The sequence below is a fragment of the Haliotis cracherodii genome, unplaced genomic scaffold (genome assembly GCF_022045235.1).
Source record: "Haliotis cracherodii isolate W230 unplaced genomic scaffold, xgHalCrac1.p SCAF_2, whole genome shotgun sequence".
In the NCBI taxonomy this organism is placed as follows: domain Eukaryota; kingdom Metazoa; phylum Mollusca; class Gastropoda; order Lepetellida; family Haliotidae; genus Haliotis; species Haliotis cracherodii.
In genome coordinates, this window is record NW_027266275.1 from 39,849,175 (window position 1) to 39,876,106 (window position 26,932).

General features: G+C 39.9%; 1 protein-coding gene across 4 annotated transcripts in view; it reads left to right on the forward strand.

The window, feature by feature from the left end:
* LOC139468083 (synaptotagmin-15-like) overlaps positions 1 to 26,696 on the forward strand; it is a 115,365-nt gene extending 88,669 nt beyond the window's left edge. For all 4 annotated transcript variants that reach the window (XM_071249797.1, XM_071249798.1, XM_071249799.1 and 1 more), the window contains 5 exons: positions 13,191 to 13,284; positions 13,911 to 14,081; positions 23,007 to 23,127; positions 25,340 to 25,522; positions 26,145 to 26,696. In XM_071249797.1, coding sequence (XP_071105898.1) covers positions 13,191 to 13,284; positions 13,911 to 14,081; positions 23,007 to 23,127; positions 25,340 to 25,522; positions 26,145 to 26,269 — 694 coding nt within the window. In that variant the 3' untranslated portion in view covers positions 26,270 to 26,696. The remainder of the gene's footprint in view (positions 1 to 13,190; positions 13,285 to 13,910; positions 14,082 to 23,006; positions 23,128 to 25,339; positions 25,523 to 26,144) is intronic.
* Positions 26,697 to 26,932: the final 236 nt, after the last annotated feature.

Consider the following 26,932-nt stretch of genomic DNA (forward strand, 5'->3'; position numbering starts at 1 on the left):
GTTACAAAACGTGGTGACCATAGGTATAGTTACATAAGTTTCCTCAGAGGTTCAGGTCAATTTGTCAAAACTGAAAGCAAATCCTAACTGGAGTTAAATGAAACAATATATGAAATGCTGACTTCCTCATTGAAAACATCTATTTAAAATACTGGGGTAAGATATTTCGGCCAGAAGTAGGCATCTCCATGGGCAACAATTGTGCTCCGCTTATTGCTGACCTGTTTCTTTATGGATATGAATCAGAATATTCTGCTCGGATTGGCAAAGTCAAAATTTGTCCCAAAGACGTTTAACTTAAGCTTCAGGTTTATCGATGATCTGATCGTCAAGAGCGTCATACAATGCTTGCTTAGAAGTTATTCAATCACGGTTACAGCATTCAAGGCCTCAGTGAAGCTTTCAAAAGGGTTTATGGTAGACATGTGGAGGACATTTCCAAATTTGACGCAGTGACAAAAATTCCCTATTTTGAATTGTACCATATGTTGGCGTGTTTTTTTCAGGTGAACGATTGACCTGACTTTGCAAGTGTTTATGACGTGTGGTACCGGTGAGGCAGTATACGCTCACATTTTCGCGAACACCTGATACCATTTGATAGTGATTCATAAACATATACCAGGCCATTATTTTTGTCACTGATGCGTCAAATTTAGAAATGTCTTCCACATGTTTACCATGTGTTACAATATGTCTGGACGTTGTCCGGTATTGTGTGGTACAGATGTCTGCTTTTAAGCCTTTAACATGTAGCTCATACAAATGAGTAAAATGGATTTTATACCCATCACACTCACTGACAAAGAAGACGAAGTATAACACACATACTTGTCAGTGAGTGAGTGAGTTTGATTCAACACCTCTTTGAATAGTGATTCAGGGCATATCAGCTTGGTGTGACCGGAAACCCCAACATTCTGCAGATCTTAGACGTACACCACTGCAAGCACGGGTACTATGAAGGAGATTCAAGTAGTAAATTCAATAAATGGAGAATATTGAAAAAATAAAGCCCCTGGTTATTGCCATCTTTTGATGTTCACGTTTTAATACCTTGTGGCTGCCTGCGATCTTCCATTTAAATCTTGTCCACGAACTGGGGGAAAGGAGACAAGTGATCTATCATGTAGAAATGAAGGGGAACGATCCCCTTATTGAACTCGGCTGTTTCTTATTTTGTGACACTAATTTTTTATATCACTATACATTTATTTCGTAATTGATACTTTTAGTAAATATAAAATTAGGTCTATAAGTAAAAGCGCCAATAGCCTTTCCATATTCATAAGAAATCTCTACTAAAAATAGGGTTGAGAGTACCGTTTTCAACTTCAGTGAGATATTGTTGTTTTCATGAATTTATTCGTGATCGAGTGTTAGTGTGTTGGTGTTGTATCTTGTCTTACTCATCAATATTGAAACCATATCACGTGGTCTGTAAAGAAGTAAGCAATGCTCCGACCAACTTGTTAGCCATAGTTGCTTCTTGCGACAACAACCACACCCAACGTATGTATACACTCATAAGCATGAACACATACATTTCTATTCAATTAATTGAGTTGGGTTTAACGCCGCTTTTAACTGAGTGTATATATCACGGTGTGTCAGCTATATGTGGGAGGAAAGCCCGAAGTGATGCAGGTCTCAGACGTTTATCACATCGGTGAAACCCACGAACGCGGGCATGGTGCTGACAAACCTAGAAACATAATCGGGGCGAACCGGGATTCGAACCCAAAATCATAGGTTTCTGGCCTGCTCTTAGACGACAAGGCCACCCGTGCTCCCACATTTCTATTCAAATTATGGACATCTGAAAAATATTTCATAACACTAATTACCGTTGCTCTCATTGCAGCCAACCCGAGGGAAATAATCAAACGAGATAAGAATTATCTGTCCCTTGGCGAGGGACTTACGTCGTTGATCCACAGGGGTCAGATACATTATAATCCATAGTTCCCAATACCGAGAAGGTTATCCTTTTGTCATCTTAAGAAAGTAAGTAAAGAAAAATGTATATAATATCAACCCTACCGTCAACTAAAACATTCTTGTCAGACTGCGAAATGTTATTAATTTGTGATGTCATGAACAAGGGATGACTTAATATCGTATTGTTCAGAACAATGAGCATTATTCTCTCTTCTACTGACCAATCAACACCAAGAATTACTGAGATGCGCTGAAGTGCAAATGTCGGAGAGTTATTCCACAGCATCTTTCTACCCGTATGGTATATATTTAATAACTGATACACTTAAAATACACAATACCAGGAAGTTTTCTTTTACATAGTGTTGTTACCACACTGTTCGGCTCAACTGCTAAGTAAATGACGGTATTTGTTATTTGCCGACGTGTTTGAACCATCGTGTGAGATCAGATCATTAAATGTCAGTTGATATGTCACCACCCTTCACAACAATAGTTCGCAGGAGAAATCGAAAATCAGACTCGATCAAACACGAATTGTTTCAATAACTAAATTGCTATTTACAGATGCGTTATATCCACGATCAAATGACTCGACTTGTCTTTAATTGAAAGATGCAAGCAGGATTGCGTTTCTGGTCTATGTTGTCAAAGGCCCAGTGTCAACACTAGCAATCACACGCGGCTTCCGGGAACGTGCAAGTCGTGCTGCTGTCGGCGCATGCGCACTGAATGTTATTAATCTTCTGCCTCAAAATATACTCGAGCTGAGTGTATGATTAGCAGGATGGATCTATGGGTTTTAGTTCCCATTAAGATTATTGTGAAAAAGTAATCATTTGTAAAGGTCATATGTGAAATAGCATTAATCAACTTGAAGCTTGTATCGCACGCATGCGTCTCCCCGAGGACCATGTTATCAATTCAACAGACTCATGAATATGGGATTCCTAATACAACGCTTGGGTCACGATGGTGGAAACGGCTCAGGTATCTATTTCTCATGATATCGGTATATTTTGAAACTCGACGATTCAATGTGTACTTTTCAATTGATCGTGAGACTGTGGTACTACACACAGAGCTATATGGATATGATAATGATGATGATGATTAATTTTACTATTGATATACGTATTAAAATAAATAAATGCACCAAAGGGGGTTAGGGTGATCCTGGCATGCATTCAGACTCATCATCAGACCTCCCCCCCCCCCCCCCCCCCTCTACACGCTGCCCAGACAGAGAATTGGACTTCTCACAGGAAGTGCTGCCTAATCGAACCCACCAAAAACAATTTCGGAGAATGTGAAGACTCCCCAACGCTGCATGAGCCAGATGGTCAGAAGGGTTGTGTTCCTGGCAGCACACCCGGGTACTCTCCCAGTGTCAGTCAACAGATTGGGATGTACCAATCCTAAGGCACCGAGAACAATAGGGAGTCGGACAACTTGGTACTTGGGACGCAACTGTGACATTTCGTAAGCGAGGTCCGCATATTGGTAATGTTTTTCCTAATTCTTGTCAATCACATTAGTGTCAAAAGGGATAGCAAATTCAATGATATAATGATATATACATGATATAAATGAGGATGATGATGACGACCATAACGATGAGTATTGTTGTTGTTACTATGTATTATTAGACATATCCTTTTATACACGATTTTAAGAATGACGTATTGATAATATTATTGCTTAATATTGTAATCATTTATACATGTTATTTTATAGCCTTAAACAAATTTCGCATTTTGAAGATCATTTTCATGATATATGAAGAATTACTCATATTCAAGAGATATTAGATTGGTTCGATGCACAAACGAACATACTGTTATGTTGTGTGAACCAACGCACATGAACGCATCACATGTTACGTCACAGGTCCATGACTCGAGATGCACCATTTATCTCGTTCAGGGCTAGCGTTTTAAGTTTGGAACCCACGTGCAGCATATCGTGATGAGGATAAAGACACTCTTAGTTAACACTTGACTGATTGTCAGTTTTGTCATTAAATGGTACACACAGGAAACATATTTTCTTAGCGTATATACTTCTCCATATGTTTCTATGGATCGCGGACCGCCTCCGTGGTCTAGTGGTAGAGCGTCCGCTGCGTCATACCAAAAGACGTTAAAAGATGGTTCTTGTTGTTACCCTGTCTGGCGCTCGGCATTAAGGGGCTAAAACAAGGACTGGTCGGCTCGGAGTCAGTATCCTGTGTCTGAGTGGGGTATTCATGTCACACACACACACACACACACACACACACACACACACACACACACACACACACACACACACACAGACACACACACGTGCATTTCACCTGACATCTGTCGTTCGCATTTCTTTTGGCGGTGAGTATATATATAACTCGTGTTACGCTTACTATGATTAAGATCTAAGAAGGCAACAGAAGAGGGGGAAGCCTTGCTAGGACGGACATTCAAGTACGTGCCGTAATGGATTGGTCTAGTTATCGATACAACCAGCAGCAGTCTCCAGGAGGCTAGAGTCCTTCTATTTCCATATCCTTTACAAGAAAGTGCCCGACTTTGCCGAGATAAGACTAGAGTAGTCAGTCACACTTTAAGTGCCGGTCATTTCAGTCAACTGGCCAAAGGAGTCACATTTCGAGTTACATGTCAAAAAGGCCATGATGAACCTAAAGAGTATTTTGAATTATTCAACAGAGCCTATTTTGTAAATACGTCGTATATGTCATGCTTACATGAAATAGAATTATCCATAATCTGATCGTATAATAATGCCTTATTTTTACGATCCTACTTTTGTTATAGCTTCCATGGACAACCAAATAGGCTGCACACATTATGTGGAAATGTTTGATTCTTATGTTTAATACATGTATCAAAAACCACGATGCTTTTTTGACTCATTTATATTACCATGATTTTCGGATCGTTTGCCAATCGATCATTCCATTACGATATCATATCAAGTATACAAATGACTTCTTATTACCATTAATATTGAGTACTCAAGCAAGTTTCTCAAAGTGCATAAATATTTCAGAGAGCTATGAAAACAATGTAAATATGGCATGATGATGTTTTCTTTTTCTTGACATATTCCGTGTTACAGACGCCAACAAACATAATTATGTTGTTTGAACGAAATGCTGCAAGAGACAAGCCCTTCTCTCACTGACTGAAATTCTTCCACATTGTAATGGAGAATTTGTGGTCATTATTGTTACATGATTGGTTATTAACTACATTGAAGCACGTTTACATAACGTATTAATATATTTCATGCATGTCGCTCCTGTGCGTACGTGACTGAACGGTAACAGTGACGCTGTCAGAAAAATGAACTATCAATATACATGTATATACTAGACCTTAAGGGGCATTCAAACGTTATCAGGAAATCAATACTTGTTCGTCATTGTAACAATGTTAGCTCAATATATTTACGAAATAAACGAGTTCAGTTCGCTTGTGTTGCTTGCACCTCCCCGTAGGACAATACATGGTAACTTTTTTCGCGAACACCTGGTGTCATCACTGATTGTAAATGATCCATTTCATATAATTGCCACTGTTATTTTGCCTTTATGCCTAATGGAATTTGTTTCGGATAATCGGGACTGGTTATTCTCTGGCATTAACGTTTTATATTGTACATACAAAGCTTCTTTAAAACAGGCTATGGTTAACATTACTTTTGACATAAACGATAAATGTATCAATGTGTATTCCGTGGTATCGTTGTACACGACATGAAACCTATATACTCACAATACATCGGCATGGACTCGTCATGCTCGTCATGGTTTGTTTGTTTCTTGGTTATAGCACCAGGCTCGCTGACTTGGTTGATGCACGCATCGTATTCCAAGTGCATACATCGATGCTCATGATGCCAATCACCGAATTGTCTGGTCCAGACTCGATTATTTACAGATCGCCGTCACACAGTTTGAATACTGCTGAGTGCTGCTTTAAACTACAAACAAACAAAACTTAGAGTCAAGAAAGACGTACATTGCAATAATGTCTTATTCGACCCGTTCCTATAAATTTACCCCGCTCCTGATAATTTGTTTTATTGTTAAGCGCTAAAACGATTTCAAATTACTTTTCGCTTTTTCGCCCGATTGCAACTTTTTACACACGCCATGCAATTCATCGTGTGTCAGGATCGTCGAGAAACCAAGCCTTGGTTACCAAATGGCCTCTGGTCTTCAGGAGAATTTTTTTTAGCTCAATGGTGTCTCATAAAAAGCAAAGCTGCGTGAAACCCAAATCAACCACTTTAATAAAAAAGCACTTTTTCTAAAGAAAAAAGATAGGCAACGATTCCTTTAGCAAATGAACATATTTCATACAGTCAGACATTGTCTCAATGAAGTAAGCAAGTGGCATGCCAATACATCAAGAAGCGTGTACTAGTTGACCTACATCTGAGGTCAAGATATGACCATCACTGACCTCCAAGACCAAGCACCTAGAGTCATAAGCTCTTCTTGTTCTCTGCAGGGATCACAGCGTATCACCTCCACAGTCCTATTTATAAGCCCTGGCAGTGACTAAATGACGCAAACTGTCGTTATTAGTAGCGGGGTGTCTGTAGCTTCACAAACATCATAAGATTGTTGGTGGAAGACGTTTCTTCATTAAAAACCGCTACAACTTGAATGCGGGGCGCCAGCGAGAAATATTCCTAATTTAAGATACGGAAGCTATTATCGGTGAGATGAAAATAAGTCCGCTCATTAGCACTACAAGGGGGAAGACTACCAATTGTTGATTCGCTCTCAGTACATACGTCTTTAGTTTTCGGATTGACTATATCTTGTAGAGTATATTAAAGAAACCAAAGTTTCGTTTGTTTCTGAGCAATCCAACCCGTGTTAGTTTCAGCTAAGATTGTCTTTAAGGCTATTGAGGATATGTTATATTCAGTATAATACACACAATGTTTTGTGTATTGTATGCATGGGGGCAGATTATCAGTTGTTGGTCCCCTTCAGTACATATACTTAGATTTTAAATTTAGATAAGACGAATGTAATATAGTTTTCAGATATTGTGGCTGCAAAAGAAATGCAGAAAAATGGATTTATTAAGGTTCACACATTGAAGTTGCATCTTAATATATATTGCTTTTTATTTTCTTTAAGGCATGTTTGGACAAATGGGTATGATACATTAGCTATCCAAGCAAGGAAAGCGAGCTTTTCCGTCTTGAATATGTTTAAAAGATTTCCATTTCTAAAACATGTTTTTCAAACATAATAACTCCTTTTCATTTGTATGGGTAGTTAATCTACGTTTGCAGAAGCAACATTTGAGAAGACTCACAGCAATTTCTTTGAAAGTTGTTTTTCTCGTGGTAAAAGAACATCGAAAAATGCGGTTAAAGGAGATCTTGGAACAACTCCCGTAGGTGTAAACTACCATAGCCTTGGTATTATATACTGGTGTAGCTTAATTAGTTTAATCTAATCAGATATCCGTATGCTTGCTACCATGTGTTGTAGACTTTTTATCTGTGGCAAACGTAACTGGGCTAAGATTACCTTTGTTTAAAACAGAGTTTTCATATGTATGGATGTCTCGAGACTGTGTCGATTTAAATTGTTTAAAGTCTTTATTCAAACAAGGCCTCAAGAATGTCGAACTTCATAATTGGCATTCTATTATATAATACCAAATTCTTCTTGCAGCTATATTCCTGTGAAGAGATCCCCAATGTTATGTAAATTGGAATTCTATTATATAATACCAAATTCTTCTTGCAGCTATATTCCTGTGAAGAGATCCCCAATGTTATGTAAATTGGCATTCTATTATAGAATACCAAATTCTTCTTGCAGCTATATTCCTGTGAAGAGATCTCCAATGTAATGTTAATGCCTCTGCCCAGCACAGAAACTGAATGCACAAAACATATAGTTTAATATAACTAAGGATCCATCACTAAGAATAAGTGTATGTACAATGTGTAACCATTCGGAACTAGAAAATGAGTTACAGTTACTATTAGTTCCTATTCATGTGTCCTTTGTACAAAACTAGCAGGGGCACATAATGCCCAAGTATTATTATCTAGAACATCCTATCATAAATGTATCCATCCAGCACTCAAGAAATGTGTGTATATATTTTAAAAGAAATCGGCTCATGAAATATCGAAAATATAAGTATGCCTGTCTGTAGTTCTTAGTGCATGTGGATACTATGTAAATGAACTCTGGTCCATGTGGCCTTTATTCATGACTAAACTTCTTCTAGATCTTCTTCTCCTTTTCCTCCTCCTTTATAGGCTTCGACTTTGACTAATATGTTACACAGAGTATGTCAAGGAAACTATTAGAGTGAGTTATATTCGTTTGAATGTTCGTATACAATCATGAGTATAACATACAGTAAACAGGTTTAAAAATGATATTCATATATTTCAGCAGTATTTTTAGATATAGCCACAGGTGTTTTTGCAGAAAATGGTGGAGACATATTGTTTTTAATCATTGAATGATAAATGTTGATGGGTGGGTCTTCCACGTACCGTGTCGTGGTGTACCAAATACTATTGTAAATGACATCAACCCCGGCATCTGTCACGAAGACTGATTACAAGGATGGATAACGGTTTAATAGTGTCCCACATTCGTGGATGACAATAAACCGGCGACAAGAAGGTTGTAAACCCTTGACAGCTTTAGTACGGTTTGTTCTATGGACGTGGTAATTATTTCAAGACATACCCTGCTTGAACGCGGAGAATTTGCTCTCAGGAGATATTGTCAAAATGTCACATGGCAACCTCTTAACGCGCAGTAACACCGACCAGTCACGTGATTGATCGTCAATGGTTTTATCTTAATGTTTAGATCAATACGTGAAGAGCAGCTCCCCGTTTCCAGTTATTTCTTATGTATGACATTCCGTCTGGTTGTGACCTCTCAGCCTACCAGGTCATTGCAGTGTGCCTAGTGCCATGCATCCAATTAAGGCTGTTAAATGTGTTACGTTGATGTTAACTCATCCTTTGATACCAGACACTCCATTGAAGGATGCGTTAAGACAGTATGTAAAGTCTACTGTGTTATAACGCCGTTTCGCCGATTCCAACCATTAGATTAACGAGTTTGTCTTTGGCCCAGAGTTTCTTGTTTGATTGAACATCGTTTATGAGTATGCATGATATTATCTTCAAGGCCGTATCAAATTCAGGGAAATGGAGATTGTTTTACTTGATTTGGGGATTGGTTGACCACCGATATTATGAAAACTCAAACGCAATAAATCTTGTTGTACGGATGTTCTTGTCCGTAAAAAAATCCTAAATGTGAACTTCAGTCTTGATGCTCAATCCCATATGTTATATTATGGGGCGGTTTGGTAGACCTGTGTGAAAGCTACCACTCGTCACGCCGAAGCCCCGTGTTCGATTCCCCAATTGGGTACCATGTTTGAAGCCCTTTTCTGGTGTTCACCGTCCCAATATTCGTGCTGGAATATCCAAAAGCAGCTTAAAACCACACTCACTGTAATACTGTAATTCTTCTATTTCAAATAATCGCGGACAACTATTTCCTAAATTACAAATTGATTGTTTTTGTGTGTATTAAGATTTGCTCTATTTCAGGTTTTATCATCCTCAAAATTTTGAGGGGACACGGGTGAATATTTGCCTCCTTCTGGCACACCAGAAACCTATGATCGTGGGTTCGATTCCCAGTTCTGACCGATTATGTTCTTGGATTGTGAGCCACCATGTGGGGAATCAAACCTATGTCTTGAGTGATCACGAGGCCACCCAGCTGTTTCAACGCTTTGATCGTGTATCTGCATATTGTATCATATCAATGCTGGCATTCACGACTAAGACACAAATCGGTCGTGACATTAGATACCAAAAGATAAAAGATTATTTAACAATATTTGCTCAACACGTTTTTCAAGAAATACACAACATTTGGACAAATTATGAATTCGTATTCATTTGTGAAAAAAACCAGGTCACAAGCAAAGAAAAAACGTCTTTGTTAACCTTTTCGTTCCTTTGCCGTGCTAAACTATTCATGATAATAGAAAAAATATTATGCTCTTTAAATCATGAATTCCACAGTATTAAAGAGGTAATTATAAGTCTCTTTGTTTTAACAACTCCTTGTTTCCAAGCAATGGGTTACTCCTACTCTGCACTGACCTTTCTTTGGGACGGCACAAATCCTCTTTAGAGACAAAAAGTTCTTCTACGTAACGAGGAGATAACATCCTCCTGTGCTATCTAATCACTACATAAAAGCCGCATTAACTTGATAATATTCCATGTTCAGACCAGCATTCCCTTGCTTTTCATGGAGCAGCGAGCACAAGATGCACGTCGCTGCTTTCAGTTTTCATCACTTGTGTCTGTAAAGGGAACAGTGACAGCATCATGTCAGTGACCGTGTGTTGCGGATTGACATGCATGTTCCTTGCAGGCTAGACTGTCATAAATGTGGCCCATTCGAGCCTGTATCCGATGAATATAAATGAATATACACACTTAAAAGGGCTAGGCGCCTCTTAAGAAGTCACTCTGTATTTCTATATTAAATTTCCTTTGAAAAAAGCGTATCCTGTATAAATTCCCAACTGTTCCATTGCAATAGTTATTTGTGTACCCTTGTGTATGTTTCCTCTGCTTCGTCAGATCATATGATGTGAACCATTACGTGTGCCCATCTACGAATATTTACGTACATGTATCATGTAGGTGAGATGAGGTGAAATGGTGTTTAACGTCACGTAAAAGACGGCACGTGTGTGTGTGTGTGTGTGTGTGTGTGTGTGTGTGTGTGTGTGTGTGTGTGTGTGTGTGTGTGTGTGTGTGTGTGTGTGTGTGTGTGTGTCTGCTTGTTCTAGTCCGGACTAATGCCGATTTTATAGTGCTAGCCCACTTTGATACCATGTCGCTGTTTAACATGAATATCCCAGCCAGACTCAGTATACTCCGAGCCGAGTAGCATCTTTTAACGTCTTTTGGTATGACGCGGCCGGGGATGGAAGGGCGGACACTCTACCACTAGACCACGGAGACGGTCGAGAATCTACGTAGAATAACACGAGTGTTCTTGGTACATATTGGTTGTATATATTAAAATGAGTTCAATGACATTTGTAAAATGTTTTGGAAAGTTAAATGGGAGTTATCAATAGCTAAAGGAGGAGTGATATCTATCTTTTTCTAATGTGTATGTGCTTAAATAGAAACGTTGTTTGATATCGATGGATCTCTATCATATGGTACTGTTATGGGAAAATGTGAAATATAAATTGTACAATGTATTGTGATTAACCAAAATGAATGTTTTTCAATGGAAATAGTGTTGTAATAACCCTTATATCATCTACGGCAGAGTATTTTTGTAATGTGTCCATATGTATTGTCCATGTATGGAGTTACACTATAAACATGACTTACATATGTCCACATTGTCTACGTGTGTGTTACAATATACTCATTGTAATAATGTATTGTCCATATAGGAGTTACACTATAAACATGACTGTCATGTATCAACTTTGTCCACATGTGTGTTACAATATACTCATTGTAATAATGTATTGTCCATATAGGAGTTACATTATTAACATGACTGTCATATATCCACATTGGCCATATGTGTGTTACAGTTTACACGTGGTAATATGTCCGCATGGGAGTTACAATATTAACGTTGTAATATGTCTGTATATGTTATATAAGTGTTACACTAGAAATGTGGTTGTACTTTGGCCATATGTGAGTAACGGTATAAACATGGATGTAATATTCCATCACGTGTGTCCGCAAATCATGCATATTTTATAAAGTGATACGTACAACGTGGTATGGGTACACTGTGAACATCGTGGACAAACATAATATACACGTTAATGAATTGTGACTATAATTGTGGTTGATTTCCACACATGTCAATTATCTTTGCATGTCCTTGTGTGAGTGAGTGGGTTGTGTTTTACTCCGTTTGAACGATTGTTCAGTTATATCACGGCGTGTCAGCTTGATGTGGGAGGAAATCCCGAACTGATGCAGGTCTTCGACGTTTTCCACTTGGCTCAAACCGATGATCACGGGTGTGGTGCTGACAAGCCAAAAACATGATAAAGATCATAGGCTGGTGGAACGCTTAAGGGACGCAACTCTGCACCCCCTGCAAGATGACTGGACCCCCTTTTCCCCCATGTCCTTATGTAGGTCCTTTTAGGAACCGATGTCTTTGCATAAATGCACTGAAATATCATAACAAGATGTTCGCACTGCTGCCAACACAGTCTCAACATGATAGACTCGTTTACTGCAGCACAGTTTTCTCTCATTTTGTTGCCGTAAGCACTTTCATCAAAAACAAATCATGTGTCAGAAAAAAAGTTATTAGTCAGTCCCTCCTGGTGAGTCTCATTTTGTTTCCCGAAGAACTATATTTGATTAAGATATTTTAGTTTTTTGCCTTTACAAAGAAAGCTTTTACAAGACCAGCATTACTCCTGTTTCAAATTTAACTCATGTTTTTGGTTATATATTAGGAAAGTTATATTAGACAGTTAAAAGTGTCGTATTGCTTGTGTAATTTAAATCACACAATTTGGAAAGATGACCAAACAGATTAAGTCTGTTATCTCAGGTAACTAATTTTAATGTAAACTGATAAATCCTTTTTGAAGACACTAGAAACAGGATGAGAATTCATTAAAGAGAGTCGTCGAGCGGCCATTTCGCAGACAGCTTGATAATACGTGTACATATGGCACTATACAATATTTACTCAGTTAATTCTCTGTTTTTGCGGTTTTTCATCGGCTGTACTACTCGCATGTACAATAAGGAAATTCCATTGTGAAGTATTTAGATCACGTTTTACGTTAGGTCTTCCACCCTTTCAGTATGAATCGATGACCATCTTAAATTTGCGAACATAAATGTAGGTGAATGAGATGAACATAGATACTATTTCCTGAAGCCAAAGGGATGTGTTTCAGTACGAATATCTTAAATCAGTGAACAAAGACTTTTTATTCGCACCCCCAAAAATGAAGATACAGTAGGTGCACGTCGTAAATAAAGACACTTCGAAAGATTAAATATTTTTCTTCTTCTTTTACTAGTTTATTTGCAGCGAATATAAGCATTTTCCGAAGAAGAACAACGCACATGTATGAAGTCAGTGACAGAATTTGACAGTAAATGTAAGTAACTGTTATTTTTTGTTACAGACTGTACCTGATGCCCGACGAAAGACGTTATCTCCAGTCAAAGTTCAGAAAGAAAACCTGTAACCCGAAGTTCGAGGAGAGCTACGTCTTCCAGGTATTAAGAAATGCATTGAATGTTGACGTCGAGTTCAAATCTATTTAATGCGAGAAAGAATATATAAAACTATCTCACACAACTAATGTTCAGTGCTTTTTAGCATTATTTGCATTAGTATCAACTGATTTACAATATATATACACTAAAATAATACTATTTTTGATAAATCATAATCTAATTTGTTGCCGTTTTTCCGTCTTTATTCTAAATCAGATTAGACACATAAAACAGATCAGGTACTTGTACTTGTATATAATCGTATTTGTCGGATAATGAAAAGATGAAATTCTTAGCGCATTCCTTAGCAGTATGTCCCAGCGGACATTGCTGGAAAATATCCACGTGTCTTGATTACGAGAGAGAGAACCTTCGGTTTGCATCTTTTATATTAAATTCACAACAATTCATTCTTTCTTCTGGTGTCAGACTTGTAATCACGTTAGTAACCAAATTGACCAGAAATGTCTCTATAGTCACATGTTGTACAAAGTTGTGGTTTATACTTAACGTGTATTGTCGTTTGGCTGCCGTTTTTAAATCGTGGCATATCGACCACTTGGGAAAGCCTTGTTAAAGGGCCTGCTAACTGTCTTTGGGTACAAGCAGGACTCCTGTGTCTTCAGGTGAATTCCCGGACAATTGACGACCGCGTTCTAAGGCTGACAGTGTACGACGTGGATAGACACAAGCGCCACAACGTCATCGGCCACGCCCTGTACCCGCTCCGTGACCACGACTGTCTGCTGGAGGGGAGGCTGGTGGTGTGGAGGGACCTGGAGAAAGAGGTGTCGGAGGTGGGTGACGATGGAGGGGGTGTTGTTGAAGAGGTGTCGGAGGTTGGTGACGGTGGATTGAGGGTTGTTCAGGGAGGTAAAAAAGGTCTGTGACGGTGGAGTGAGGGTTGTGAGGGAAGTGTCACGGGTCTCTTACGGGGGAGTGAGGGTTGTTGAGGGAAGTGTCACGGGTCTGTGACGTTGGAGTGAGGGTTGTTGAGGGAAGTGTCACGGGTCTGTGACGGTGGAGTGAGGGTTGTTGAGGGAAGTGTCACGGGTCTGTGACGTTGGAGTGAGGGTTGTTGAGGGAAGTGTCACGGGTCTGTGACGGTGGAGTGAGGGTTGTTGAGGGAAGTGTCACGGGTCTGTGACGTTGGAGTGAGGGTTGTTGAGGGAAGTGTCACGGGTCTGTGACGGTGGAGTGAGGGTTGTTGAGGGAAGTGTCACGGGTCTGTGACGGTGGAGTGAGGGTTGTTGAAGGAAGTGTCACGGGTCTGTGACGGTGGAGTGAGGGTTGTTGAGGGAAGTGTCACGGGTCTGTGACGGTGGAGTGAGGGTTGTTGAGGGAAGTGTCACGGGTCTGTGACGGTGGAGTGAGGGTTGTTGAGGGAAGTGTCACGGGTCTGTGACGGTGGAGTGAGGGTTGTTGAGGGAAGTGTCACGGGTCTGTGACGGTGGAGTGAGGGTTGTTGAGCAAGATGTCACAGGTCGTTGAGGGGTGATTTTGAGGGAGGTGTCTGAGGTCGAAGTGGGTGGAGGTTGTGTCGTTGAGGTACATGGGTAACGGAGTAGAGAGCGTGTATGAGGTCGGTGACTGTGGAGGGAGAATTGTTGAGGGGGATGTCGGAGGACGTTGACGTTGGAAGAGGTGCCTTCGAGAGAGACGGGTGGCGATGGAAGGGGTGCTTTTGAGAAAGGGGGGTTACGATGGAGGGAGCGGTATTGATGAAGGGGGTTGGCCATGGAGGGAGCTGTATTGGGGAAGGGGATTGACTACGGATGGAGCGTTGTTGAGGAAGGGGGTTGGTCATGGAGGAAGCGGTATTGAGGAAAGTGGTTGGTCATTGAGGAAGCGGTATTGGGGGGATGTAGGTGATGGTGGAGAGATGGTTGCCGAGAAGATGACGGGTGAGAGGGTTTGTTGTTAGGAGAGGTCGACATTTTGCACTCTTATCACTGATTATCACATTCAGTGTTAATTATCTCGATCACACTCACGATAGCTAAATCCCTAACTTCAAAGGAATAGTGCTTCATTGTCAGTCAGGACGCATTTTTTGTTACAGACTAAACTTTAAAATTTACACCTGAATGCGACACCTACACAATGTAGCCTCCTGTTTGGCTTCACACGCGGTTCGAAGTTTGTATCATGATATTCTTTAGGACGTGTCGTTGAAATCAATGCCCTGACATCAACACTCTCAAATAACTGTGATTTCAGGTGCTCACGAAATGATTAGGAATGGCTTGTCTAAAAGCCTAATGCAAAGGCTGAATTAACAATATACTCCGCTGTTAGTTGCAATTTCCATAAAAAAGGATGCTAGTTCTAAGATGATTACGTTGTAATTGACGTTTGAACTGACGTGGTAATGTCCAAGGTCGAACTAGTACTGTAAGGTGTGTTCTGGGCGAAAGGTCAGGACAACCTACATGTACAACAACATCACTCTACGTGCAGGTATTGATTGAGCTAGTGAGTGATATTTTATGCCGCTTTTATAAATAGTCCAGCATTTTTTCGGAGGCGGGCCAATAATTGGCTTCAGTCATGGTGTCCATATAGGGATCAAACCCGGGTCATCTGCATCACTTGCGAACGCTTTGACCACAAGATGACCCCAAGGCCTTATTTTATATGTAAAGCTCTTATTGAACTCTTAGTTCCAAGCTAGATTACTATATTATCTTATTAAATTCACCCTGCGTTATCCCTCATTCAGTAAAGTATTTACAAACTTAAAGAAACTGCCTTGTCTATTCAAGGATATTAACATCTTTACAATCACAAATTGTTCTCTGCCCACGCGATATCAAAACGGAAACATTAATCAAACATGCAAGCAATTGCATTTTCTTACCGAGGTCGCTCTCAACACCATTATAATTTGAGTCAACCGCAGTCAATAATCCGCTTGAAAAATAAGTCTTTTTAAATTAGACATCAGCTTCAAAGAAACGTGTTTTGACAGATTAAATTGTTGCTTTTAACATGCTGCTCCCTCTCTTTGATGTGACACCTGTTGAGATATATCTCTATGCACAGGATAGCTGATGATGGTGCGAACTGTCACAAGGAGGTGCCGAACTTAACAAATTGGTATTCACTTCATACATTTAGAATCTGTTATCTAAAGGCGTTTCACCATTTCGATACTTCTGGTTACTTGTTTCATCTTGAAACAGAATTCATGTAACAACCTCACGTGACCTTGTTTCACATTGAAGAGTTGCGTCCATTAGGCATACCAGAATCCTACGTTCGTTGGTTCGAATTCCAGATGTGCCCTGATTATTAATTTTGGCATCATACCTATGCAAGTGTGAATCGTCTTGGATTTGACTCCAACATCAAGCTGACACGACGTGATATAAAACATATACTGTTCAATTCAGTGTAAAACCTGACTCACTCGCTCACTCGTTTTGTAAGAGACAAGGACTCCCGTCCATTTGCAAAAGCACTGATTTCCCATGCTTGTCTTCAAGTCATAAAGATCCTGGCATTCCCTGTGAATAGTTGCGTCACTTATTTGTCAGCTATGTGAGCCGGATTCTACATTCGGCCCGGCTTTTAGTTTGTCAGCACCCTCAGGACGAGTTGTTTTCACCAAAGTGGAAAACTTCTACCACTTGCGCCATCTTTAGCACATCCTCGATTGACCCGTGAAGATCCGGGTTAGAGTTAGTCTTCAACAACCCATGCTTGTCGTAAGAGGCGACTAATGGGATCGGGCAGTCAGACTTTGTTGATGCATGTCATCGTATCCCAAATGCGTGGATCGACGCTCATGATATCAATCGCTGGGTGGTCAGGTCAAGGGTCGATTATTGAAAGACCGCTGCCTTATAGCTGGAATATTGATTAGTACGGCGTTAAACAACAAACAAACACGCTAGTAACCAAATTACTCTCATGAGCGAGACAAATTTCGCGCTAAGTTAGAGATGGGGGAGATGGGGAGGGTGACGTCACCCCCGAAACGATTTCCAGTTCAACATTGTATATTAATCAAGAAAATGCGGATCACAATGCTGCAACTATGTTGGATCAGCCTTCTAATTTGAATAGATACTGTTTGTGATATGTGCATATTTATAGAACTGAGAACATACACCTTTCATGCAACTTTTTCATTCAAGATTTCAAAGAACGTCATGCGACTCTTGCTTAGAAGGTGTTTGATCAAGGTAACAACATTTAAGGCCTCAGTAAAGCTTTCGAAAGGTTTTATGGTAGACATGTGGAAGACATTTTAAATATGCCGCATCAGTGACAAAATGATGTCCGATGCAATTCCCTGTTTTGACGTGTACGTTGGATCGGCCTTTTTGGCCTGTTCTTTTATCAGGTGAACAATTGACTTACCTTTGTATGTGTTTGTGACCGGTTTCGCGAACACCTGGCATCAGATCTAGACTCCTGAACTATTTGATTGTGATTTATAAACACATGCTCATGATATAGTCGGAATCGTACAGTCGACTCTGCCTTAAGCAGTATATGGAAAGGGTTTGGTCGCTTTTATTTAAACGTAGAAATAGTTCATGTATCCAAACCTAAAATAGTGAGGACACCTTTAAAGTTACGTTACTTGACGAAATATACATGAAAACGTGACTCTTAATCACTGTTTCAGATTGGAATAACAATTATCAAGATGAAAACATTGAGGCATCATTCTTCTGGTTAATGTAAAACCTTACTGTGCAGAAGAAACTCCGATATTCTGTGTTACTCAAATTCAATAACTAGATAAACAGTTTTACTGAGGCCTGGAAGTGACAAGAACACGAATAAGGCTTGTTGTAGTCTTGTATTTGTAACCGTCCCTATAGTTTTCGGTTCTTTTTCATTATACAGTTTTGTTTACTGGCACACTCGCAGAATAAACTAAACAGCCGGCTGAAAGACAGTCTGATGTTTGATGCTGGGTAAAATTGAAACAAACAAGAAATGCGTATTCGATGGTGATGTATTTGATACGCGTATCACACTTGTGTTTTGGACCTTAAGTATGCAGTGTTTCGGTGACTGTTTTCAGAGTAGTAACGTTTTGATAACCCTTGTATTCCTTTGTGAAATCCATTTTTAAGTGGATACTTTCTTTTGCCCGGCAATTTATCCAAATAACGTCTAATCCACAGCCTCTATTTGTTAAAGTCAGCTTAAGAATAACAGAATACCCTGTTTACAGTGGAAGTTGCGCTCACAGTTAAACTAACTAACGTCCAGAGAAACGAATAATGGTTACTATTAATATGTCTTTAATCATTGTTGTATAAATGTTCCTAACGGGGTTTCCGGATAAGAGAAGTTTCACTGTATCTGACAAAAGCCTGACCCAGAGTCACCACTGCTCTCTGGTCCCAATTTTTAAATCTAAAGACAGACTTATATGTATTATTGAACAGAATCTACAGGCCACGGATACCTCTAAGATTACCACCAATTCGTTGACATTCTCAATACGTGGCATCGCTGGTGGCAGGAAGTCGGATGTCATGACCCCCAAGGTAAAGGTCATAGATTAGCAAGTTCTCGGTGTCTATCAAATTGGGCATGGGCTGCAGCCAATCTTGAAGTCCACTGTGAAGACGGATGTGAAATAATTAATCCCGAATGATTAATGCAACTTGGTTTCTGCCATTGATACCGTGATGCTATCTTAATTGAATATTCCACGATTACTTATGGATAGCAATGAGAGAAGATATCAAGAAAGACATCCTGTCATCCTTTGCCAGACTCCATAACTGATGAGTTGTTACAATCCAGCTTACGCAATACTTTAGAAGTCATCACGCCGACCATCTGGGTTCTCCTGCAAAGATTGGTAAAATTCGCGAAGCCTATTCATAGTGTCTTGTGGTCATTGTATAATATGCCTGAAGTTTCTGTGATGTCTGGAAACCAGCGAGAACCAACGTTATATGTTTGGTTAAGTGCGTTTTATTCTTCTTATTTGGTTTGAATAAAACAAATTACACGGTAACGGTAATCATCTTACATTAAAATGAACGTGTCGTAAACTTGTACAACCGAACCACATGATATATCTAAATAATAATGTGTAATATGTCTAAGGATTTAGGAAAGTAACGAGATAAGGTCTCTGTGACGCGGGAACGAATTGTTTGGCTGAAACGTGTCCTTATTGAGTTTCAATGTCCGTGCTTGCATGTCAAGGATCAATTGTTCAGTTAATTGTTTGTTTGTTGTTTTACGCTGCACCTGCAACTAGTCCAGTTATGGCTGCCTGTAAATAACAGAATGGACCAGATAATCCAGTGATTGATATTGTGAGCTACTTCCCACTCTGTCGCGGTACTATGACACTCAATGAACCAAGCCTGACCACCCGATCCATTTGGTCGCTCTTACGATAAACATCCCATCGGGCTGTTAGTTAAAAAATATCTAGATCGATATACGAAATGAAACAAAAACACCTTGAAGTTCTATCTATGACAGTTCCAATTATTGAAATGAAACTTTGATACACAAAACATTGTCCGAGGAGTATTTGATGACAGAATAGTTTTACCTGAACGTGACACATCATTTGTTTTAATGAAAAAGAATTCACTTTTTGTTCTCTCATCTTTGCACCTCTCTAACGCAATGTAAGACACATCTAAAATGCATGCTTATTGATGCTATCTGAATAAGTAAATGTGCTTCGGGTTATGGATATCGATTTGCGGCACTGACATCTCGATCAAAATCAAAACAGGCGCATTTTTGCTGATGAAGCAACGCAAAGCCGACTTCCATCTTCATCTATTAGGATGCCAGTGTTGTTAGGCGAAATTACCTCATACACATAGTTTGTAAGTGGTCGGCGATTCAAGGGCTTGTCGCTAGCTCTTCCCCAGGGAGTCCAATGAGACTTTGATTGCATGTGTTTTTTCAAACGCATTAATTGCTCATTACACAACGCAAAATATCATTCACAGACCGTCGCTCGTAGCATTTAACAAATTGGACGATTATGTACTAAGGTGAATTTTGTTGGGGTTACTGGTGTGTTGACATTGTACAAGTTGAGGAACAAATATCATTTCAACATGATCGCTTCTATAATTGAAAGATGTTTAATATTTCTAGAAAAATGCTAATACACATTTTTTGCCCCAACTTTTACAAAGTAATTAAATGTTATCTGAGATTTCTTATGCGATATGAACAATATTTCTGGTCACTAAAATAATAGTAGGTTTTTGCAAACAACATAACTTTTCTCGAACGAAAGTACCGAGACCCCTCACAGATATTATCATTGCCATATTTGTCTTTTAACACATTGTCTCAGATAACAAGCAACTGTCCCGATACCAGAATACTAATTTTGTGTTTCGCTGACTTGCTTCACTTCGGCCTTTGTGTAGCCCACTCGTTAAAGTGCCCGCTTGTCACGCTGAAGTCCCGCATTTGTTTTTCCACATCGGTACACTGTTGGAAGTCTGTTCTTGGCGTCTTTGCGCCTTGATGGAATTTGCTAAATGTAGTGTAAACCACATTCACGAAGACCCGTGAAGATTCGGGTAAGAATTGTCTTCAGCAACCCACGATTGTCGTAAGAGGTGACTAAGGTATCAGGTGATCAGTCTCGTTGAATGGTTGATGCAGGTCACCGTATCCCAATTACGTCGATATATGCTCATGATGTCAATCACTAGATTGTCATGTCCACACGCAATTATTTACAGACCGCTGCCATGTAGCTGGAATATTACTGAGTGCGGTGTTAAACAAACATATTCACTAATATTCGATTTTTCTCTTTCCTAATATACAGACCGTTGCAGACGGCGTTATCTCATAAACTCATCCTTACCGCTTCTCTTTGATAAATCCCAATAATTGAGACGGCGTTAAAATCAATACAAATCTGTATTTTCTCTCTTGAGTGATGAATCATTATGTTCTCCTCTCAAATCATCTCATTTAATTCTGATACATTTCAACATTTATGTCCGGTTCTGGCTAGCGTTTGTCGATTCGTGAATAATCAACCTGTGTCTCCAGAACATCCATGTGTAATTTACAAGAGCTTTATCCATTTCCAGGGGAAGATTATCCCCGCATTCATCAGTCATTTTATTTTAAACAGAGTGACGAAGTCCATATGTATTGAATTTTCACTTCAGGTTACGTGAGTTCCGAGGGACGTATCGATACCATTTATCTTGAGAAATATTAGAATCAATATTCATAAGTTCATGAAAATGTACTTAACACACCTTTTCGTGTTGAAATGTTTTAAAAAAATAAAGACATACTCATTGACAATACTTAACGAGCGAGTGGGTTGGCGAGGATTGTTTCATTCAGTTTTAAGTCTCTGAGCTCTTTGGGTTTTACTTCACAACGGAACACAAACACACAGCACACAAACACACACAAATACACACGCGCACACATACGCACGAACAGGGTATCCTCCCAAAACCCCTACATCCCATTACCCCTACAGCTTATAGTCAACAAAATTTCAGTTTAGACCCAATGTTCTCAACATCTTTGTTTCTTTCCAATGTAATGTTACATGTCAATTAGAATTGGTTAACTAATGTTTAACAACTCCTGATGGTTTCCACTTCTGCTCAGTTTATCATTTCCTTGGCACAATGAATGGTTATTGTCACCGCATATATCTTTCATCACATCCAACAGATAATGTGATCGTCAGCCTCGGCTTAGTCCTTATCTTCAACTTATCCTTACCTGGTGGGTTAATTAACTCTAACCTTCACTGGACTCTTCTAAGTGGAGGGGTATTGGGGTGTAGTGTTTTGTGCATGTAAGGGTTTTGGAAGACGCTCACACGCAGGCACACGCACAAACAAACGCTCATCTAAGAAAATGAAACATACAATTTAACTCACGCTCACAGACAAACAGAAGTTTGAAGAACTGTGATATATAACACTACTCATTATTGTTCACAGTTCCAAACACCCACTGACATGAGATAACCAAATAAGTTGTGTTTCACTGAGTACATTAGAGGGTCGTGCTTCTATGAAGACAGGCATTATGTTTTTACTGTCAAAGGAATGGGGCCTATGAAATAGCATTGATGCAGACCATATTTTACAGATGTATTTAACTATCAGTTGTATGCCGTCCACTCCATCTTTGAGCACTAACGTTACACCTTATGTATCAGATTGCCAGTTCAGGAGACAGTTGCAACAGCCTTACTAATCTAACTTTATTGAGTCTTATCAAAATGACAGAACCATTGACAAGTAACAACGTAATTATTTGGTGTGACCATTTTCTGACGTCAAGTTTCCGCTTAGAAACTGAAACTGAATCAATATAAGAGGTAGCCAAGCATAATTGTGGTGAGAACTGACTGCACAAATAAGCCGTACTCTTTAATTTTGTTTGCGACGTGCAGGGTAAATCTCCTGAAGATATTGTTGCCATAGAGCGTGCTCCCTTGCATAGAAGGGACACAGATGACCCAGTTGTCTAAGGTGCCACAGTGCTCCTGTGCAAAGTTGCTTAACTTCTGCGCGCCGGAGTCCAGTGATCGTGGGATCGAATTCCAGATTAACCTTGATTATTATTTTTGGTTTGTGAGCACCATACCGTGTCTAAGACCTGCGTCAGTTTCGGCTGTCCTCCCACACTAAGCTGACACGTGTTGTAGCATGAAGACTGTTAAAAAATAATGTTAAAATATAACTCACTCACTCTTTCTTCAGACGACGTCAGACCGAGGGGAGATTCTTGTGTCCTTGTCCTACAACAACCACCTGGAGCGACTCACTGTCAGCGTTTTCGAGGGGAAAACCTTCAAGCGGGTGGACGGCGTCACCACTGTCGGTGAGCATTAGCGTATTGAGGTGGAACTGAAAGCGAGTGGACGATGTCACCACTAGTACTGTCACTGAGTATGGGTGTAATGAAGTAGAGGAGCTTAAAGCGGGTGTATTGATGTGGGGAAAACTTAATGCGGATGGACGGCGTCATTGCAGTCGCTGAGCATGAGTGTATTAAGGTGGGGTAACCTAAAGAGGTTGTATTTCTTCATCAGGGTAGTTAAGTCTTGATGGAATATATGATAACCAGATGGATGGATATCCTGAGAACTGTTTGTAAGCGCTGATGGTTATTGAACATTTCAATCTGGCTGGATGTCTACAGAACAGCTATGTGTGGGTGTAGTGGAGAAAGCCATTCAAATGGGAGGATTTCACAGCTCTGCATGGGAGCGTAGGTAAATATGTATTCGGGTATATGAACCTAGCACAAAGTTTGGATGCAGTGCTTGTAAATGTGTAATCGGGTTGATGCCAACAACACTTTTGGTAAGTGAAGATGCAGAGTAGAAGGTATGTTATCTGTGCGCACTGGGTTGAATGGTTCTGTTATCCTGTTATCCTGTATCCCTATGTATTGCATATGACAGAACCACTGATGCCACTCGAATATACTTTTATATTTTTTGAAAATAATTCAAGAACTAACATTGATTATATTTACTGAAATATATATGATACATCATAAAACCATCACCCTGGAGTTCCGGATCCACTGAAATCGACAGGATTAACATAGTTTCAGGTTAACGAATCAGTGTTACGGATACTCTGTTGGCGTGGAGGCGTTGCAAGCAGAAATTAGCCGAAATGTAGGGTTACCGGCTTAACAGGGTCAAGACTTACAAGAGTCCACTCTATTTACAATCTCACTTAACCGATATCTCACACCAATCAACACTCTCTGGCATGTATATCCCATTGATTCGCAGCACCTTACACAATAATTACACACATAAACCATTTCTGTCCAACATTTTTCTCAATCTGATCCTGCCAAGATTGCATGTAATTTTAGTGAGTGAGTGAGTATGGTTTTACGCCACTTTTAGCAATATTCCAGCAATATCATGACGGGGGACACCAGAAATGGGCTTCACACATAGTACCCATGTCGGGAATCGAACCCGGGTCTTCGGCGTGACGAGCGAACGCTTAACCACTAGGCTACCCGACCGCCCCTCGTGTAATTTTAGAAATAACGGCATATCAGCATGGTCATACAGCATATATGTACAAGTAGATAACCACCCACAGTGGCACATCCTAATTAGGAACGCCCCAGACATATTTCTTAGATAAACACCCCTTAAGCTGTTATTTGATCAGTGTGTGTGAATGTTTGCCAACATCTCGATATGTTACAGTATCGATAGCAATACGATCAGTGACCTTTCGTAATTAAGAGTTTTTACACCGAGTCTTCCCAATTGTCTGTCGCTATAATTGGACGACGGTTTACACCAGCATTCTCGGTATCACTAGTAATACGTCTAGACTATCCTTATGCTAAAGACTCTATATTAAGGACTTGAAAGAGCGCACTTCAAGTGAGGTTCGAGGGATAGAACCTGGACTTGTTGTTATTATGGCTTGACGCAGATGTCTCTGTCATAATCACATAGCCCGTCTGCTCGAAGGGTTCTTTGTCATAGTCACAGCTCATCTGCCGGTAATACAACTTATAACAGATTTAAATAACAGCAATGGTAAGGATATAGGTTAAAATAAATATTTTTGGACCAAAAGGTATGTACTTAACTCTTTTTCAATAAAACGTCAGCTGTAATATAGTAAGGGTGTTGTTACTCTGCCTCTGACAGGAAAATTCATAAGACGAGCGTAGACATGTAAATGCCATATCAATTTAGGTTAATGTTTCAGTGTGTGTGGAGAGAGAGAGAGAGAGAGAGAGAGAGAGAGAGAGAGAGAGAGAGAGAGAGAGAGAGAGAGAGAGACCCAAACGTTGGAGCATAAGGGATAATTACCCTCGTACCCTTGTCGCAGGTAAAGAGTTCAATATGTTTTTAAAGCTATAAGGTCCAAGAAGCCTTCACTGACGACTCATTGTGAAGTAGCAGTGGACACCAGGACAAACATGCCTGCCCTACAACTTGTGAGCGAGGGTCAAGGTTACATTAAAGCGGTTGGCTATATATGTTGTTATGTTGTTACCATCGTTTTGATGATATAACAATGGCGAAGTGAAATTTCAGATTCCTACGCGAAAGTCAGCCTGATGATTCAAAACAAGATGGTCAAGAGCAAGAAGACTGAGGTGGTTAAGAAGTCGACAAGCCCAACGTACAATGAGTCCTTCACCTTCAAGCTCCCGGTGACCAGCCTTGATACTGCCAGTATCACTCTCACAGCTATGCAATATTACAGCGGGCACAAAGGTAATGGCAAAACAACGTTCATATAACCGTCGTTACTGGAAATAGCGTAACAGAGATGGGACATCCTTTGAGCAAATATAATGTTATAACCGGGATGATTCTAGAATTCGAATCTACCTCGAGCTGTTCCTTAACTTGCACTTATAGAGCTGAAATACTCTCTAATATACCACGTTATACGTTATTGCGTTTACCTGTATAACATATAATTTAGGCTGTATTGTACGCATGGTCATTTATCGCAGTTACAAATTCGGACATTTTTGGTTTTATGAATTTTGGATAATAGATTTATGATATCTTATAATTAAAAGAAATGCTATTGACGCACGTGTATATTTATAAAGATAGTCATCGAGTCATACCAAAAGACTGGAAGACTTAAAGTAAGACGTGGCCTCAAGACGTCACAATGGATTTATCTTTCTGCACTCGTCAACAGCATTTTGATTAATTGCATCTCGGAAAACAAACAATTATTGGTGTAAACATTGTATAGAGTCCTGTGGTTTTGTTATGCAAAGCCTACACTGACGCAGTTAGTTAAATGACGGCTTGATTACATCCTGTACGTTATCAGAGCGACCATACCAAACTCTGACCACCATTAATTTGTTTCCAGATAAAGCAATTGGTCGGGTCGTGCTTGGATCCTTCATGTTTGCACGTGGAAAGGAACTGGATCACTGGAATGAAATGGTTGCAAATCAGAAGGAACAAGTGTCACACTGGCACGTGTTGTCATGACAACTAGGATGATGAAGCTGGGTCAAGGCCATTTGAGACGTCCTTGATACCAACGGGAGTGTTATGCAGCGATCAGAACCCGGGTGTTGTTGCGTTTGTTTGCCGGGATAATTGAGACATGACGTGCCTACAGAAACTATGACATTCACCTTGTGACAGTGTAGCTTTCTGTTGTTTTGTGGCTGGTCAAATGGCAAATAGTTATTCGATCTGATCGAAAATTGATAATGAAAATTCATGCATTAGAATCGCCGTGCTGGATCAAAATGTCATTGACTATATATCAGACTCACTGTGCTAATATTGGTTGATTGCATCGCAACTGCTTTAAGCACACACGAACATAACATAATGTCAGTGGTGTTGTGCTTTGCCGGCTTGTTTGTGTCGACATTGTGCCATCATATTAATGTAGTCGACATGTGATATGTACAAATGTAATAAATATCAATCGTTGTCTCTGATATTCCTGTTTTTGAGCACGTGAACTTCAACCACACTTGGCTCAACAATGAATGAGTGTGGTGAGAGGTGAGGTGAAATGGGGCTTAACGTCGCGCTCTAGATTATTGCACTTAAATAGCGACGTGCATACACGTGTCTGTATGTGTGGCTGATTGTACTAGTCCGAACGAATGGCAGATTTTATAGTGCTAGCCCTCT